We start from the raw sequence: 19,111 nt of genomic DNA on the forward strand, positions 1-19,111 counted from the left end.
AACAAACAAACAAAAACAGCCCTATCGAACAGCTTTCCTTTTTTCGTGCTGCATGTCATGTGTCTTGTTTACTGTTGAAGTAAAGGAGTACTTGTTTAAGGGCTCACTTTTTTATTAGACACGATATTGATGAGAACTAAAAGAAAAAAAAATGATGCCAAGAGAAGTAGAGGGGACGTCATTAAAAGTAATTGTTGTGGGGAGAAAGAAAAGTGGACGAAAAGATTACTTGCCCCCGACAGAATCTGAACCTGCGACCTTCGAATACCGCGTTCGATGCTCTACAATAATAGTAACACAGTGTACAATCTTCTCTTCGCATCATTGTCCGTTAGTTCTCATTGACGTCATGTTTACTGTTGTTAACGTGGCGAGCTCACCTTGTCTCGACAGCTGGTGTAATACTCCGCGAAAGCCACGTACTTCTGGGTGTCGTCGCGTAGAAACGTGCCGTACACAACGTACGGCTCATCCAAGAACTGCTCGCTGTTCATCCCGGTTCCGCAGATCTGAAAAAAAAAAGAAACTGCTCATAAGTTATGGCTGATTTGGTTCGTTTGAACTTCACGCACGGAAATGACAAAAAATGTTGAAGGGCCCATCATTACGATCGAAAGAGAAAAAGAAAATACTGAAAATCGGCATTTTTCTCGTACCATGCGAGAACCCCAAGAGGTCGAAATTTCCGGAGCTCTCCACTACGGCGTCTCTCATACTCTCGTAATCAGTTGGTGGTTTTGGGAGTTAAACCCCACGTAGCAATCAATCAATCGTACCATGCGAATCGATGTCATGCGAAGCATGCCGAGGTAAGGGGACTGGAAGGCAATCTTTTATTGAGCGAGGCATTAAGCAATGACGCAAATGTATCCGCAACTGTTTTACGCACAAACATACTGTTTACGCCAAGAAAATATCTGTTATCATTCAAGACGGTGACGTTAAGCCCCTAAGATTGATCAGCTGCGCTGTTTCGTGACCTCTACATAGGCAGTGTAAACATGTTCCTTTTTTATCGTCATCATCTTATTATTTCATGTAGCTTTCCATCTTTGTATAACGTAAACCAGCATTCTAGGCCCCATCCTCCTTCATTCCTTCTCACCCTTACATCACCCCCCCCCCTCACTTCACTTTCTCTTCTTTCTAACTATACAAGGCAATGCTATGCTATGATATGAGCTGCTTGGCACATAAGAGCCGCCCTCTGGTGCGTGGCCGTCCCGGTCTCTCTCACCGTCTATTGCCCTTCCTTCTCACACTCAGTTTACTTTCCCACTTCTGCCTACATTATGCAGACATATGCATTTTTCCGAAGCAGTGTCAAACCCTGGTAACGCTATGTGGTAGAGTATACCAGCATACCACGCAGACGCCCAGAGCTCCATTCGCGCTATAAAGCCGCAATTTCGCTTTATGCCGAGCTGATCGAGTTTTCCCGGTGACGCAATCCGTTTAAACGTAAAGTCGCACAGCTATACGCTGTAAATGCAGATGGACTTCACCTTTGACTCGTATCGTGAAAATGCACACGCAACTGCGTGACAGACAACGAACAGCGAACGTCACGCCGTCTTCAACTCACCGCATCCCGACTCGTGATGCCAAAGCTTGTGCACTTGGCGTAGGCGCCGCCCTGCGGGCTGACGACGTCACTCTCGAGGACGTAGAGCATGGTCCCCATCTCGAACGAGAGGCCCACCAACGTCCTGCGGTTTGCGTACGTCGCGTTGGCGCGCACCAACGGCCAGTGGGTTTCCTGCGCTCATGCGCCGTGCGTGCACAGTGAACCACTTTTTTCAGTTGATCGCCAGATGGCCTTGCTTTCAGTGTGGGAGTTTATTGCGGGAAAAATGTGCTATCGCGGAAACTTCTAAAGTCAATCATCATCGTGATTATTAGTAGCATCACCTTTTCATAAACGCCTCCCTGGGCGCCGCCATAGCCCTCCTTGGGCTGTGCAAATTGGCGCGTCCCCTCGAAAATGCACTGACAACGCTGCGCCCTTAGCCTTTGTACTCCCGTGCACAGCCCATGATGGCGGTGTTTTTTTCCTTCCTGTGAAAATGTGTATAGGCACCCGGCAATGCAGTTTACGAGATCCGATGGTAGCGCCAGAACACACAGCCTAGCGAGTAGGCGCAGCAAGACCGAGTCTTCCAATGCGTAGCCTGTAGACGCAGCAAAACCGAACTTGCACGTGCATATCATTTTCTTTTTTAGTTGTGAGCAAGGTGGTCACGGCTGATTATGTAAGCGCCCAGGAAGCGTTCTTTGGAAACGTGTCAAAAAGGGCACTGACATTTCAGCGTGTCACTGTGTTTAGCGAGCGTTCCATAGCATCCCTGGCTGTCGGTACCAACAATGCTGAGGCGGCCCAAAGAGCTTCGTCGCGCCCCCTGGTCCACTGTCGGGTGCCTATAGGCCCACTTCAGGGTAAAGGCCTCTCCCATGTTCTGCCAATCAACCCGGTCTTGTGAATACTGCTACTTACATACGTTATACCTGCAAACTTATTAATCTCATCGGCCCACCTAATTTTCTTCTCCCGCCCGCCTCGCGCGTTTACCTTCTCTTGAAGGGCAAAATATGTAGGAGGCAGAAGGAAAATTATGTGTGCAGACGAGATATCGTGCAGTATCCGGCATGATACGCCGCGCATGCGCCATGAACAAAAATAACGGTCGTGTAATCTCGTTATCGGAGTTTATTGCCCCGCCGAAAATTCTTGGGTCCGTCAAGAACGAAAGGAGTTTGAGATTCGTCATGCGTTTTAAACACTTCCTCTCATATCTCTATCCAACAAGCGCGCTGATATATGCACATGGAGGGATGACCCGGGGCAAGGAAATTACATCAGTGCGAGTCATGATCTTGAGCCCGCACGAACAAAAAATGTCGCCCTCTTTCAGTTCAATTCAGTTTGGAGCGGCATAAGAGATGGGATTGTATGTAGATTAACAAAGGTTAATAGTTGTGATTCATGTGCTTGAGTGTGGCTCACTGTACAATATTAGCATACTACGAAGCACGGCGCCTTTATATAATGGCGCTCATTGACAAGAAGCACAAGTTGATACAGAAGCCGCTCTAGATTGACGTAGCCCATTGGCCAATAGAAACTAGGCTATATGCTGTTCAACTTCAAAAGGCATATGACGGCCACTCCAAAGAGAGTGAGCACAGGTCTCTGTACGAGAGTGCCCGAAAAAATTGCAGCTTTTTGCTCTGCTTCTTATCTCTATACTTGCCCTTCACGACAGCAAGAACTGGCCGAGATGTTCAGAGCAGCGTCTGCTATACGCCGAACCATAGCCTCCTATATTTTTCTTGCCTGCCGGATGAGCGCAAAACGCCCGTAATCTATGGTGGCGCCACCTACGCAGGGTTAAGGGTCTTTGTACTTGGCCTTTGAAATCAGAAACTTTGGCGTTTGCTGATTTCAGAGGCTATGCCTTGTATTGAAGGGGTTGTCTGCTGAATGAGCGCAAAACGCCCGTCATATATGGCGGCTTCACTCACGTAGGGTTGATCATACTTATTTATAATTACGTTTACGCCTTTAAAATTTTACGTTGTTTTTGTTGCAACTAAGCTCCAAAAACTTAAAAACGTATTTGAAGACAACCCTACTTAAGTGGCGCCACCACCGCAGTTCCAACGATGGCCGCTTCCCCTATAGTGAACGCCGATAATCCGGCAGGCAAGGGGAATCGATGAGGCTGTGACAGAACGTGTTTTTCAGCCTAGCCAGACGAAGGATTCGTGACGCCTCTGAGAAACACTGCAGCGTAGCATAGGAGGCTCAGGTTGAAGTGCCCGACAGAGCAGGTCACTTCAAGGGTACATCAAGTATACATCCTCATATTGTCACGGCTAAAGGCCGGGCAAGAAGACAAAGGACGACGAAGTGATGAGCGTGGACAGCACCCACGATTCCTCTGAGAAAGAAGAAGTCGAAGTGGCTGCTCTTTTGTTCTGTTAATACAGACCTCGTTTTTCTGGTCGCACCGTCATCCTGTGCTCTGTTATTTTCACCTAGCGACATTGGTGGAGGTGCTGGACTTCTCCAACTGATGCTTGGGACACCTCCGTGCCCTAGCTCATCGAGTCCACCACCGCAATCCGTTCCTGCAGTGGAACCGTTCCTGTCCAGCGCTACAGTCGCCGACAGCGAGGCCTTAGTCCCGAGGTGATCCCGCTCGAACTTCTCCAGCAACACACCGTACCAGGAGAAATGGCTACCGGAGGGCCTTCACAGCTTACTGTTGATCAGCCTCTAATTCCCGAGACCTTCCACGGTGAGGTTTATGAAGACGTCGAGGACTGGTTAGCCCAGTATGAGCGAGTCGCCAAAGCCAACCGCTGGCCAACTGAACAAAAGCTATCGCGCGTCTACTTTGCTTTGGCAGACAGCGCTCGTACGTGGTACGAGAACCGCGAGTCAACGCTGTCTTCGTGGGAAGAATTTCGGCAGCGAATTCTCGGGACATTCGCAAACACCGACCGCTGTGATTCTGCTTTGCAGCTCATCGAGGCACGCATACAGAAACCAAACGAGAGCGTCGCCATGTTTGCGGAAGACATGACCCGCCTATTTCAGCGGGCCGACCCCGAGATGCTTGAAGGTAAAAAACTACGACATTTGATGAGAGGCGTTAAGGAAGAGCTGTTTGCTGGTCTCCTACGCAACCCACCAACAAGTGTAGCCGAATTTGTCAAAGAGGCTACAACAATCGAGCGAGCACTGCAGCAACGGCGCCGATACCATGACCAACCAATCAAAACATCTCCCAGTCTCTCTGCTTTGAGTGCCGGTAGTGAGTGTTCTCTGCGCGAACTCATTCGTGAGGTCGTTCAGGAGGAGATCCGAAACCTCCTTGTGACTCCGCAAGAAAATACCATGGCTTGCATTGCAGAAGTTGTGCGACAAGAACTCCGCCAGGCATTTTCGTTTCCCGAATCGCCCTCAGACCAGCGGTCTGTGAGCTACGCATCAGCTGTCCGTCGACACACTCCAGTGTCCTACAACTCGTCACCACTGGCTTATCGTGACGTGAGCCAAGGGCCTTACAACGAGCCGTGGGCCCCAGCTCCCAATCCGCCGCAGCCGTATCCACAGTCCAACGTGCCTATGCAAACGGCGCCAATGTACACTCCGCCGACATCTGCATCTTGGTCGCAAGGTATGCCCACCAGTCGACCATTCATCCGTAAGACGGACTTGTGGCGCACCGTCGACCGCCGACCACTTTGCTCTCATTGCGGAGAAGCCGGCCATATTTTCCGCCATTGCCGGTATACCGTGTCCGTAGACATCATAACTTTTTACAAACCTCCCCTCGTGCCTATTTCGATAACCGCCGTGACAGCAGTGCAGGCCCGCAAGCACAGCAACCCGAAGTGCCGTATCGTCGACCCCGCTCTCATTCACCTGCATCAAACTCGCCGCCGCAGCGCAGGTACTCCGAGGTGGTTCGGGGCAAATCTCCTAGCCCTCGTCGGGGAAACTAACAGCTGCGACTTTTGGGGGGAAGGTTGCCGCCCGTCGAGATGCTAACACACCCCCAACATCTTCTCTACGACGTGATATGACGAATGATACCACGGATCGTACGACGCACGATACCAAGGACGATACGACGTCACCGACATCAACGGAAATCGTAAGCGCCAATCTAGACATTTGTATAGACGGACGCCCAATAACAGCACTGGTAGATACTGGTGCGGACTTCTCTATTATCAGCCGTAAACTCGCCGACTGCCTAAAGAAAGTAAGAACAATATGGACGGGACCAAACATTAGAACCGCAGGGGGTCAATTGGTGACGCCGACAGGCAAATGTATAGCTCGAATTAATATCGGCAGTTCAGATTTCGTCGCTACTTTCGTAATTTTACCCGAGTGCTGCAAAGACCTGATCTTGGGCATGGACTTCTTGCGTGAATACGGTGCCATTATCAACATTCCTGAGAGATCGGTTACGTTTTGGACGGCCCCAGATCAAGTTTCGGATGTGCCCTGTACAGACCAGCGACGTCAGCCTTTGCGTGTCTTCGAAGACGACGTGACCATCCCACCGCGGTCGAGTGCACTCGTGGCTGTGACATGTGACACGTCGAGCGATTCTGAAAACATCGCCGAGCAAATTCAAACACTGCTATTCAGCCATGGTTTATCTATCGCAAGAGGCGTCGTAAGCATAAAATGCGGACACACGCACGTCCTTATTACGAACTTCAGCTTTGAACGCCGACATCTAACCAAGGGCATGGCAGTCGCGTACGTGGAAGAGCTCGCCGAGATGACAGACTGCCTAACGCTTGAAAAAGATAATTCAACTGATCTCACCCCTGCACCTCTATCTGTTGATATTGGCCCAAGTATGCTGCCGGCACAGAAGCAGAGTATCATGCAGCTTATTAACAAGTTTGAAGATTGTTTCTCTTCGATTTCCAGGGTCCGTCAAACGCCGCTGACAAAACATCGAATTATAACGGACGACATGACCAGACCCATCAGGCAAAACCCGTACCGGGTAGCTCCGCGAGAACGTGAAGCCATCGAAAAGCAGGTGCGACAGATGCTTGAAGACGACGTTATTCAGCCGTCGAAAAGCCCTTGGGCTTCGCCGGTTGTATTAGTGAAGAAAAAAGACGGCACCTTACGTTTCTGTGTGGATTACCGCAAGCTGAATCAGGTGACAAAAAAATACGTCTACCCACTTCCACGTATCGACGATTCACTCGATCGACTACGGCACGCGCGTTATTTTTCGTCGATGGATCTAAGGAGTGGGTATTGGCAGATAGAAGTCGATGAAAGAGACCGGGAGAAAACAGCTTTCGCGACACCTGATGGCCTTTTTGAATTTAAGGTACTTCCATTTGGCTTGTGCTCAGCACCGGAAACGTTTCAGCGGCTAATGGACACCGTACTATCAGCCCTCAAGTGGCAGACGTGCTTAGTGTATTTAGATGACGTCATCGTATTTTCTGCCACATTCGACGAACACGTCAGGCGACTGCACTCAGTATTTCAAGCTATCCGTTCCGCCGGACTAACACTTAAGCCGGAAAAATGCCATTTCGGCTTCGAAGAGCTTCTAATCCTGGGGCATTTTGTCAGCAGTGAAGGTGTGCGGCCTGACCCTGAAAAAATAGTTGCCGTTACGAATTTTCCAGCGCCAACTGACAAAAAGGCCGTCAGACGGTTTTTAGGACTGTGTGCTTACTACTGACGCTTCATTGAGAACTTCTCGCGCATTGCCTCGCCGTTGACTCGCCTTACCAGAGAAGACGTCGCATTCGTATGGAATGAAGAGCAGCAAAAATCATTCGACGAGCTGCGGCAACGCCTTCAGAAGCCATCACTCCTCGCACACTTTGATGATGACGCACCGACAACAGTGCACACCGACGCTAGCAATGTCGGCTTAGGAGCTGTACTCGTGCAGTGGCAGGATGGCGCCGAACGAGTAATTGCTTACGCGAGCAGAACTCTTTCACGTGCGGAAGAAAATTATTCCACTACTGAAAAAGAGTGCCTTGCGGTGGTGTGGGCGGTTATAAAATTCCGCCCATACCTGTATGGTCGTCCTTTTAATGTTGTCAGCGACCATCACTCCCTCTGCTGGCTGACGAATTTAAGAGACCCTTTAGGACGGTTGGCGCGCTGGAGCCTGAAGCTTCAAGAATTTGACATGACGGTGGTCTACAGATCGGGGAAGCGACATTCAGACGCTGATTGCCTTTCTCGTGCGCCATACGAACATTCGACGGCAGAAGATGATGATACAGCCTTTGTCGGAGTTGTAAACACGGCAACTGTCGCACAGCTGCAACGAGATGACCCCGAACTAGAACCCATAATACGTTTTTCAGAGGGTCGCACTTCAGCTGTACCTGGATTGTTTGCGAGAGGGCTTTCGTCATTTTGCTTGCGCAACGACGTCCTGTATAAGATGAACTTCACGCCACACGGAAACGACTACTTACTCGTCGTCCCAACATCTCTAAGGAGCGAAGTATTACAGGCATGCCACGATGAACCAACATCCGGCCACCTGGGTTACACGCGTACGTTGTGCAGAGTGAGGCAGAAATACTACTGGCCACGACTGACGGCAACCGTTCAACACTATGTTCGGACGTGCCTTGATTGCCAGCGCAGAAAAGTTCCACCCGTCAAACCAGCAGGCCTCCTCCATCCTATTGACGTGCCTGTTACTCCATTCGCTCAAGTCGGAATGGATCTTTTGGGCCCATTTCCAACCTCATCAGCAGGTCGCAGATGGATTATAGTAGCCACCGACTACCTCACTCGTTACGCCGAAACCAAGGCTTTGGAGAGGGGCACGGCAAGTGAAGCAGCCCGATTTTTCGTAGAGAATGTGGTGCTGAGGCATGGTGCTCTATCAGTGGTAATAACTGACAGGGGAACTGCATTCGCAGCCGAACTATTACAGACAGTTTTAAGACTTAGTGGCACATCCCACCGGTGAACAACGGCGTATCATCCGCAAGCGAATGGTCTTACGGAACGTCTCAACAAGACACTAGCGGATATGCTCTGCATGTACGTCGATGTGGAGCATAAAAACTGGGATGAGATCTTGCCGTATGTCACGTTCGCCTATAACATGGCTTATCAAGAAACAACAAGAACAACGCCATTCCGCCTTCTTCATGGTCGTGAAGTCACCACTATGCTGGATGCTATGCTGCCGCACGAGTACGAAGACGCTGAAACGGATGCTGATTATATCACTCAGCTGGCCGAAGAAGCCCGACAACTTGCACGCCTACGTATTAGTCGCCAGCAGGACTACGATTCAAGACGGTACAACCTTCGTCACCGACCAGTCTCCTACGAGCCAGGAGAGAAAGTTTGGATATGGACACCTATTCGGCGCCGTGGCCTCTCAGAAAAACTGTTAAGACGGTACTTCGGTCCCTATAAAGTTCTGCGACGTCTCAGTGACATTAATTATGAGGTTGTTCCTGATACTGCGCACTCTTCAAGGCGTCGAAGGTATGCTCCAGAAGTTGTGCACGTGGTACGCATGAAGCCTTATTTCGCCGAATGAACTCATGCGTTTCCAACGAGTACAAACCGCTTTGATTATAAAGCATCGGGACGATGCTTTCTTGAATGGGAGGCTAATGTCACGGCTAAAGGCCGGGCAAGAAGACAAAGGACGACAAAGTGATGAGCGTGGACAGCACCCACGATTCCTCTGAGAAAGAAGAAGTCGAAGTGGCTGCTCTTTTGTTCTGTTAATACAGACCTCGTTTTTCTGGTCGCACCGTCGTCCTGTGCTCTGTTATTTTCACCTAGCGACAATATAATACACCAACAATTTCATGTTACGCGTCTTCTCTGTACTTAGTACAGTGTGGGGTCTTTCCGACGCACTACTCGCGAAAACAGAACACTCACGAGGCTGGGGAATTCGCGCGCAGGTGAGCTGAGAACATTCGGTGGCGCGGCGTAGCATTCCTCGTTGCTTTCCATCGTGCTAACGGAGGATACAGCGATCACGGCGTCGGCGTTGAAGGTGCTGCAATGAGAGAAAGCCCGAGGGCAGCCGTGATTTAACAACAAGCGTCTGACACGTAGGCCTAGTAGCAATGATCCTATGACCTGCAAAATCAAACAATAAAAATATCTACACCTGGCGCTTACAATATTCATGAGCGTTATTCCCACTAGGCCCCGCCGCGGTGGTCTAGTGGCTAAGTTACTCGGCTGCTAGCGGCTGCATTTCCGATGAAGGCGGAAATGTTGTAGGCCCGTGTGCTCAGATTTGGGCGCATGTTAAAGAACCCCAGGTGGTCGAAATTTCCGGAGCCTTCCACTATGGCGTCCCTCATAATCATGTGGTGGTTTGGGACGTTAAACCTTACATATCAATCAATCAATCGTTATTAACACTAGTTATTTATTCGAAATGAATTACATACACTAAAGTTCTCAATCACGCCACCTTGAGCGCAAACCACTGTCTTAGTCTCTGATAGATACATATATGCATACGGGACGTGATGCTGACGGCACAATTGCGCAGAGAGTCTTCATATGATTGCTATCGCAACAAAAATGAAGCATTACAGTCGTAACTAGGCCTGGCTGAAGCAAAATCATCTCAACAATGTACGCGCAAACATACAAAGTCGGTGTTTATCTCGTCTTCGTCTCCGTGTGTTTGCTCGAATACAATTAGGAGCAGAAAATAGACATTCCAGAGCCGGGTCGAGATTTCAGTCATCCATGGAGATCAGTACCCATATCTTTCTCCTGTCCTGACGTCGAAGTGCTATCAAAAATCTTTTGAGAAGCGTCCATTTTTTTCAAATGGCTATGTTAATTGAAATTTTGCATCATTAAGGTCTCTCTAAATAGTGGAAGTATGCGCATAGGAGCCGATGAATATTGATAAATTATTATCGGACTGGAGTTTTAAGCAATAAAAACCCCAGTTTATCTATAGGGGTTTGGCAATGACTGCGATAACGACAAATGCTATACGAAGTAAGACGGACCACTAATTCTTTTAGGATACAATTTCGCTTAACAATACGAATCGCGGGCGTAAGTGGCCGCTCCCGAGAGCGAATCACTTTTCCTGGTGTTACCCCTTCAAGTCGGAGTATAAGGGTGAAAAATCACTGCACGTACGGAAATAGGAGCTGTTTACTAAACAATGCAGAGACAGCACGACCGCGCTCTTTTCATCAAACTTCGCAATCGCATATCGAGAAACGCAGCTTCTCCCCTCCCCCGGTATCTCTTCACGCTACTTCGCCCGATGGAGCCGTCGACACGCTGTATCCTTTCATGAACGGCGCCCGTTTTCCGTTGCTACCTCGTGTAACATACGACGCACAGAACCATGTCATCTACTCGGATCTTATGTGGTACGTCATGGCGATGGTATAATTACGCCTCGAGTGACCATACAATTGCTATCAATAGAAAGGTCGTCCTGAGTGAGGCTCCGTGTGCGCGCCTTCCGAACTCAACGCACTAGCGTTGGGTTCGTGTAGCCGTGGCTTTTCTTCGGTGCTTCGTTGTGTCGAACTCACTTGACGACGCACTCGATGATCTGCCTGTACTCGAGCTGAAAACCCTCCGGTTTGTAAGTGAGCGAACCAATCGCAATCACGGTTTGCTTCTCGGGATCGTTGTCTTGCACGTCCTTGAGTGCCTGTAAGGACAAAAAAAGAAAGAAGATATTGGGTGTTTTTTTCCCCTTCCTTGCGCTCATTTCTGCATATCTATCACTTCTTACTTAACACTGTATATTACTTGCATCTATTTACGAGTGTTCTTTCTATACTTCAATCGCTGAGCCTTATAAAAAACATATTGGCCCTGTATCTGCGTGTTACGCTCAAATGTCGTCTAAAGACGTGTTGCGTGTGTAGAGAGTGAATGAAACATTTATTTGATGTTCTGCGCAAGAAAATCGGTGAATGGTATTCTGGAGGGGCTGCGTTACAGTGTCTCGAGCGTGCAGCGGAGGCGAACGAGCGCATCAAGTCACGTCACATGTGTGACGTGAGACATGAGCGTCATCTGGCAGTTTTCTTGAAAAACGAAGCGCGCGCCTCTGAGATGGGCGTGCGCGTCCGTCTCGGAGGTGATAAGGTGTAGAACGCAAGGCGACGGGTAGGTGCCACCACCGTGTCGTCTTAGCAAAGCGTTGGAAACACTTGCCTTTTCATGCAAGCGTTGCATGGTCAGCGCAGTGTGATAAACGCTATGGTCCTTAGAATTACTTATGTATGCCTGTTCTAGTAAGAGACACATATACAGAATATTGACGATTTGTTATGGTGCTTCAGATATGCGCAATAATTGCTTTTAAAGACGATGATCTTTCTTGGGCACCTTCGACGGAAAAATTTTGGTCCGTCCGTCTGTCTGTCTGTCTGTCTGTCTGCCTGTCTGTCTGTCTGTACATTTGTCTGTTTGTCCACCCCAACGATTCCTCAAACGGCTCCGAACGGCCAACCCCATCCGCAGCGCTCACTAATATTGCTCAAGGTTTAGCGTACATCGTTGTGCGATTGTCAAATAAAAAAGCAAATATTGCGCATATCTGAGGCGCCATAACAACATGTCTATATTTTGTTTGTCTGCCTTTATACTAGAATAGGCACACACAAGTAAACTTTAAGGACTGTAGCGTTTGACGCGCTGCGATGACAGTGCAATGCGATGCTCAAGAAGGTGTTTCCAACGCTTTGCTACGATGGCACGGTGGTGGCACCTGCCCGTCGCTTTGCGTTCTACACCTTATCACCTCCGTGACCGGCGCGCATCTTTCTCCGCGGTCGCGCACGTTTCAATTTTGAAGATTACTGCCAGATGGCGCTCGTGCCTAACGTGCCTAGATGCGCTTGTTTGCCTCCGTTACACGCTCGAGGCACTCTAACGCAGCGCCTTCAGAATACCATTCACCGATTTCCTTGCGCAGAACATCAAATAAACGTTTTTTTCACTCTCTCCAGACGCAAGGCTATCTTCTTTCGACGACATTTACAGTGTAACATGTAGGTTCGGGCCAATTTTTTAATTGACAATCGCACAAGTACGAACGCTGAATCTTTCGCAATATTGGTGGGTGCTGCGGATGGGGTCGGCTGTTTGGAGTATCGTTTGGCCACATTGGTGCCGTTTTAAGTGCCGTTAAGAGTGGACAAACAGACAAATGTACAGACAAATGTACAGACAGACAGACAGACAGACAGACAGACAGACAGACAGACAGACAGACAGACAGACAGACAGACAGACAGACAGAAAGACAGACAGACAGACACATCAGCAGACAGACAGATAGACAGACAGACAGACAGACAGACAGACAGACAGACAGACAGACAGACAGACAGACAGACAGACAGACAGACAGACAGACAGACAGACAAAATTTCTGCGTCGAAGGTCCCCAAGAAAGACTATCGTCTTTAAAAAAAAGAAGCTTGTTGCGTCTTTACGTTAAATTGTCAATTATATGATGTATCCCCGCCGACTCAATGTACTAGGGCAGCGGTTCTCAAATGGCGGGAGCGCGAAGCCATTCCTGGAAGCGCGCGAAACCCATTCTGGAAAAAAAAGCGTTGTTTGGGGGCACTTCGTGGCCCATGACAGTGGCAACTTCCAATTTTTTGGTATACTTTACCGCATGATGTTGTTTGATTGCGGTGGACATTAATTTTTTTGCCCTTCTTTATATCGTGGCCGTAAATATTTTGTGTCAGCTGCAACAACAACAACAACAACAACAACAACAACAACAACAACAACAACAAGCGCAAGGGGTTGAACTCTCCTCCACGTTTTCAGTTGTGCGCACTCACTTCTATAATCGGCTTCAAGGATTCCACAGTTGCGTTCAGTTCATTGGGCTTCGTGATTACGTTCAGCAAGCCGTAGTGCTCTAGATTGTGCTTGGCCAGTTGATGGAGTTCCCGCCGAGCAGCGTATATCTTCACTCGGGCAATGTATCTGTAACCGAACGATCACATCATGAACAGGATGTGAGAAAAAAAAGAAAAAAAAAACAGCACCAGCGTCTGGTGTAGTTGGTCACGTTAGAAAAAGAAAGTGACAGATTCGCTGCGAGCTTGGCACAATGATTACCATAATACCAAAATAGGAAGCCATGCGAGATAAGGCCGAACCTGAAAGCTTAATAAGAGACGATAGATAACGAAGCCAAGGAAGAATTTTCCCCTTTTGTTCGTGCATGGCGAGGGTTTACTTTATGCAGCAGACTTTATGCCATGAAGTAAGGTGTGTGAGCTTATTGGTCAGCTGTGCAAGCGCGAGAGTGGACAGCTGACCAGTCAGAGTGTTCAACTTTCTAGAATAAAGTGTGTATTACACGATCGCCGTTATAGCTATAAGTGGCTCTCGCTTCCACCACCAGGTTTGCCTTCCATAAGATACCCGATAAGCGTGGATAAGAGGACGACTCGGTGGTCCTCTTATCCATGGCCCCGCCGCGGTGGTCTGTGGCTAAGGTACTCTGCTGCTGACCCGCAGGTCACGGGAACGAATCCCGGCTGAGGCAGCTGCATTTCCATTGGAGGCGGAAATGTTGTAGGCCCGTGTGCTCAAATTTGGGTGCGCGCTAAAGAACCCCAGGTGGTCGAAATCTCCGGAGCCATCCACTACGGCGTCTCTCATAATCATATGGTGGCTTTGGGACGTTAACCACCACAAATGAATCAATCAATCAATCAATCAACGTGGCTCAAATGGCAGAGCGTCGGGCGTGCTATCCGAAAGTTGCAAGTTTGTTGTGCCGATGGCAAGTTGTTTTTCATCTACTTCATTCACATTTATGTCATATCTACACGTATGTAGCTAGATAGTCTGATTAACGTCCCTTACACCGGGGGAACGTACAGCACTTCCAGGTGGCGCAGTAGTCCACTGCACCAATGATCCCAAGTGGCGACGTGCGGCCACTTCAGTTTTAACTGGCGCGCTACAAACCGTGCTCTCACTTCCCATTGAGCGCACTACAAGCAGCCGCCGTAGGCCACGCGCTTGCATGTTCCCTTTCATAAAAAATTGATAGTGTACTTCATAAACTTGTGCGCGGGATCACTTGCTGCGTATGGCGTACACACTATATTTCAGTGTTGCCGCCGGTTTTGGAAGCACAGCCATGATGGAATACTCAAAAAGCTTTGTTTCAGGTGCGTAGTTGATAGTTTCATCGTCATTAGCCTGACGCCCACTGCAGTGCAAGGGCCTCTTCCATGATTCCGCCAGTCAACCCGGTTTCGTGCTTTCTGCTGCCACGTTACATTTGCGAACTTTTTATTCTAATCGGCCCACCTAACTTCGTCTCTCCATTGTGCGTTTGCCTTCTCTGGGAAACCAGCCAGTTACCCTTAATGGCCGGCGGTTATCCTGCATCACAACTATATCCTTTATCCCGGTTTGTTTCCTGACTCACTCTGCTCTCTTCTTGTGTCTTCAGGTTACGACTATCAATTTTTTTTCGTCGCTCGCTGCGTCGCCCTCAATTTGAGCTGGACCATATTTGTAAGCTTCCAGGCTTCTGATTAGTAACTAAGTACTGGCAAGATGCAGCTGTTATATATTTCCCCCTTAAGGGTTGAATCAGCTTTCATGATTTGAGTATGCTTACCGAATGTGATCCACCCCATGCTTGTTCTTCTAGTTGTTAGGACACAACAACTCATGCGCAACATTGCGAAGCACCGCTAACATTCTGACACGGTTCTACTCATGGGTGGGCTGCTGTACTGAGCACGCCAATTCGTTTCGTTCACTCACGCACCGCGGCGCCACCGACGCAGTGCACGTTTCCCGCCTTTATTATCTATTAGTTTTCGCTAAGGTACTGGCATAAGCTGTTGATGGCTGTTCTCAACGCCACCAAGTTCAGGAAACAACTGACCGGTAGTCGAAACCGATGCCTCCCTCGACGGTTTGATAATTTCTGGCCTTCAGTTGGAACAACTTCCAGCTGTCCTGAACGAGCGAAGCCCGTATGTGGCCTCCATCGATGACGACGTCCGTGTAGTAGAGGTACTGGCACAGTCGTTCGGGCGGGTACATGTCTGGCATAACGGCAGTATGCCCCACGGTGCACAGTATTTCTTTCACTGTAATGGCATGAGACTATCGTTATATCTACCGCGAAGAGCGGAACGTAACTCACCAAACACGCTATACGTATCTGAATACATGCTTGACGCTACACATCGCTCCTGTGACGCCGGCTTATCTCTTACGGTGGATTGATTGGTCAAGGATGGGCACGTTTCTTCCGCCAGGAGCATCATATTGACGCTTATCTGAATACATGCTTGACGCTACATATCGCTCTTGTGACACCGGCTTATCCAATACGATGGATTGATTGGTCAAGGATGGGCACGTTTCTTCCGCCAGGAGCATCATATTGACGCTTATCTGAATACATGCTTGACGCTACATATCGCTCTTGTGACACCAGCTTATCTTTTACGGTGGATTGATTGGTCAAGGATGGGCACGTTTCTTCCGCCAGGAGCATCATATTGACGCTTCATAGCCTGTTGGGCCAGAGAGCAGCGCCACGTCGTCAATGGGGACTTGTAGCAGTCTAAGGAAGCAGGCTGTCATATAAACAGTTGCGGACCTATATAGGTCACTGTTTCAACATCGCCAGTCGCATTTTGACGAAGTTGAAATGCTTGCGGCCCGTGTAATGTGCCATGTCCGTGCTAGTTAAAGGGGCACTGGGGAAAGTCAACATTATGGGGAGTTTTAGAATAGCGCACCGTGAGCCCTTGCGGTGTGGTCACTGCAATTGCGCACGCGTCGTTACGTGAATCGGCGTCCGCGTTCGAAGGCCGTACGCAGAAAATCCAAAATAGCGTGCGGTGATCGTGACCCGCGATGCTCTAAAGTGCTGTGAGTAGCTTCCGTGCGTTTGGGTTTGCGGTCGGGTCAAAAGTCCCTAGACTTTTCCCTAGGGGGAGCAAACGCTATTCTTAAAGATCATGTGGCGACCGCTATGCCCACAACGCCCGATGTCCCTGCAAACGTTATTTTTAAACTCCCTATTGATTGCAGAAATAGCGGTCTAAAATTATCTCGGTGCTACTTTGGTGCAGAGTAAATGTTTATTTTGAAATAAAGCTATGCTTTTGTTGCCCGCGTCATGTTCGCGCACTTCATATCATCCGCCCGTACTGGCCTTCTGACGTAGCAGTTGCTTTGCCCAACGTTGCCTGCATTTACTACGCAGCCGTCGACACTATAGTAAGCAGCAGTGCACTGTTTGGAAAGGAACATTGCAAGCATAGCCAAAGTTGCGGCTGATCACGTGGTCCTCCGCACGAATGTGCACACACGGGTCTCTGGATGCTTTACTCACTGGCGCAGAGACAAGTCACTAAGCCACTTCGAGCGTATAGGGGTTCGTTTTGCGGCATCCAGTGGAAAGTCACGCCGGGTTTCATTGCTGCAGTTTAAGCGCCGAATCACCATTCGGGCTTCCGGCGAAATCACATGCACGAGGAATTTTGTCGAACTTTCCGTCACAGCGGCTTTCGTGAGCTTGCAAGGGACCCACACCAAACGGGATAATAGGAAGTTTTAGAATACCGTTTGCAAGCGCTGCGGGCGTTGCGGGCGAAGCGGATGCCATATTTAGAATAGCGTTTGCCCTGCTGCGAACTGCAACGCCCGATCGCAGCGACACCGTAGCCTCGACACCAGCCCTTACGGGCCGCCATCACCGCCCGTAGCCTCGAAATCAGCGCTTGCGGGCCACGTGCGGGCCGCCATCACCGCACGCAATTTCGGATTTTCTGTCTGCGGTCCGCGAATGTGAACACCGACTCGCGTTACGACGCATGCGCAGTGGCAGTGACCGCACCGCAAGGGCTCACGGTGCGCTATTCTAAAACTCCCTGATGACCACTGAGGCGCGACCGCGTGAGCGAAGCTCAGTTCGCTGAAAACGGATCTTTTGATCCGCTCGCGCTGTTATATACCGTGTTAACGCCACGGGTTTCTTTTTTCAATGAATCATACAGAAAATGAACAAGCAGTATTTTATGCAGCGCCGTATATGCACGGACGCTTATTTTATTTTTGCAATGGCTTTGATTACAAGTATTTAATTGTACTCGGTATTATTGACGTCACTGGGATTATTCCGAAAAGGCCCCCCTTGTGGCGCACACGGTGTCGTATACGCTTAACCCCCGTATTGTAGAACGCCCCTTCACTCAACGCTCCACCTTCACTTGAGATAGCCGATGGGAGCGCCATCTCTAGGCAGGGCAAGTCACTGCATATCAGTAATAATTTGCTGTTACTCTTGAGTAGCGCAGCGTCATTTTCAGCCGAGCAGCAGCGCAGTGCTCAACTCTGTCAAGTGAAGGGTGAAAGTCGAGGAGTGTTTGTGAATACGGGGGTAAGGAGCCTTCGGCACATGAAGGCTCCCTATATACATACACCTACTTTCTTATCTATATTAGTAGAGCATGACTGATGATGAAATTGACGCTTTATGCGTCCTCAAACAATAATCTTTCACTCTGACGTAAATCGTTACATCCATTCAGTGTACTTTTAAAGAATTTTCGGAGCACTCCATACGACGCACCTCATAATTATGTCGTAGTTTTGGCCTGTTAACCCCTAATTATTATCAATATTAGTGTAATATGCATCGGCTGGGTCATTAGGTGCCTTATGCTGTGTGTTAGTGGATATAACTGGGGCATGTACGTTCATTCAGACTGTTTCGTTACATCGTTCCGCCGCGGTGGTCTAGTGGCTAAGGTACTCGGCTGCTGACCCGCATGTCGCGGGATCAAATCCCGGCTGCGGCGGCTGCATTTCCGATGGAGGCGGAAATGTTGTAGGCCCGTGTGCCCAGATTTGTGTGCACGTTAAAGAACCCCAGGTGGTCGAAATTTCCGGAGCCCTCCACTACGGCGTCTCTCATAATCATATGGTGGCTTTGGGACGTTAAACCCCACAAATCAATCAATGTTTCGTTACATCTGCCCAACTTAGAAAAAACACCAGAGCAAAGAACACAACCACTGACGTCCCTCGAATTGGTCGGTTGGGTTTTTGGAAACTGCTGCCGATGAGTTCGCCTTGTCATCAAGCCCGCTGCGCAGGTGGCTGAAGGCTCAATTTGTGGCAACAGCATAGATTGTGACCGCAACAAATCAGCGATTGGTCTTTGTCATCGAAACTTATCATTTGTCGAACATCCTTACCTTTAATAGCGTGTGACAGCTCCAGATCGATTGTGATAAAGCGCACTAAGATACAACACTCGGAACCTGTGAAATAATAAAAAAGTCGCAGCATACCCACGAAGTGAATGATGATGAGTGGGGCTAAGTGCCCGTCAGCCCGTCCGTTCGTTCTTGCTTCCGTCCGTCCGCGCGACCATGCGTGCGTCCATCCATCCGTGAGTCCATCCATTCGTCTGTCCGTCGATATGTCCATCCGTCTTCTAGTCCGTCCGTCCGTGCGTCCATGTAGTGAGCACTAAAAGTACCGCCATATCGCATAACCTGTGGCACATACTCGCTC

General features: G+C 49.1%; 1 protein-coding gene across 1 annotated transcript; it reads right to left on the minus strand.

Annotated features, from left to right (window-relative positions):
• Nucleotides 1–1,576: 1,576 nt before the first annotated feature.
• On the minus strand, nt 1,577–15,659 carry LOC142766116 (uncharacterized). Its single transcript, XM_075867966.1, has 5 exons — nt 15,456–15,659; nt 13,375–13,522; nt 11,092–11,213; nt 9,446–9,566; nt 1,577–1,759 (listed from the first exon to the last, which is right to left on the minus strand). The coding sequence occupies exons 1-5, from the start codon at nt 15,623–15,625 to the stop codon at nt 1,577–1,579; spliced, it is 744 nt and encodes a 247-aa protein (XP_075724081.1). The 5' UTR covers nt 15,626–15,659.
• Nucleotides 15,660–19,111: the final 3,452 nt, after the last annotated feature.

This window comes from Rhipicephalus microplus, chromosome 6 (genome assembly GCF_043290135.1).
Source record: "Rhipicephalus microplus isolate Deutch F79 chromosome 6, USDA_Rmic, whole genome shotgun sequence".
NCBI classification, from domain to species: domain Eukaryota; kingdom Metazoa; phylum Arthropoda; class Arachnida; order Ixodida; family Ixodidae; genus Rhipicephalus; species Rhipicephalus microplus.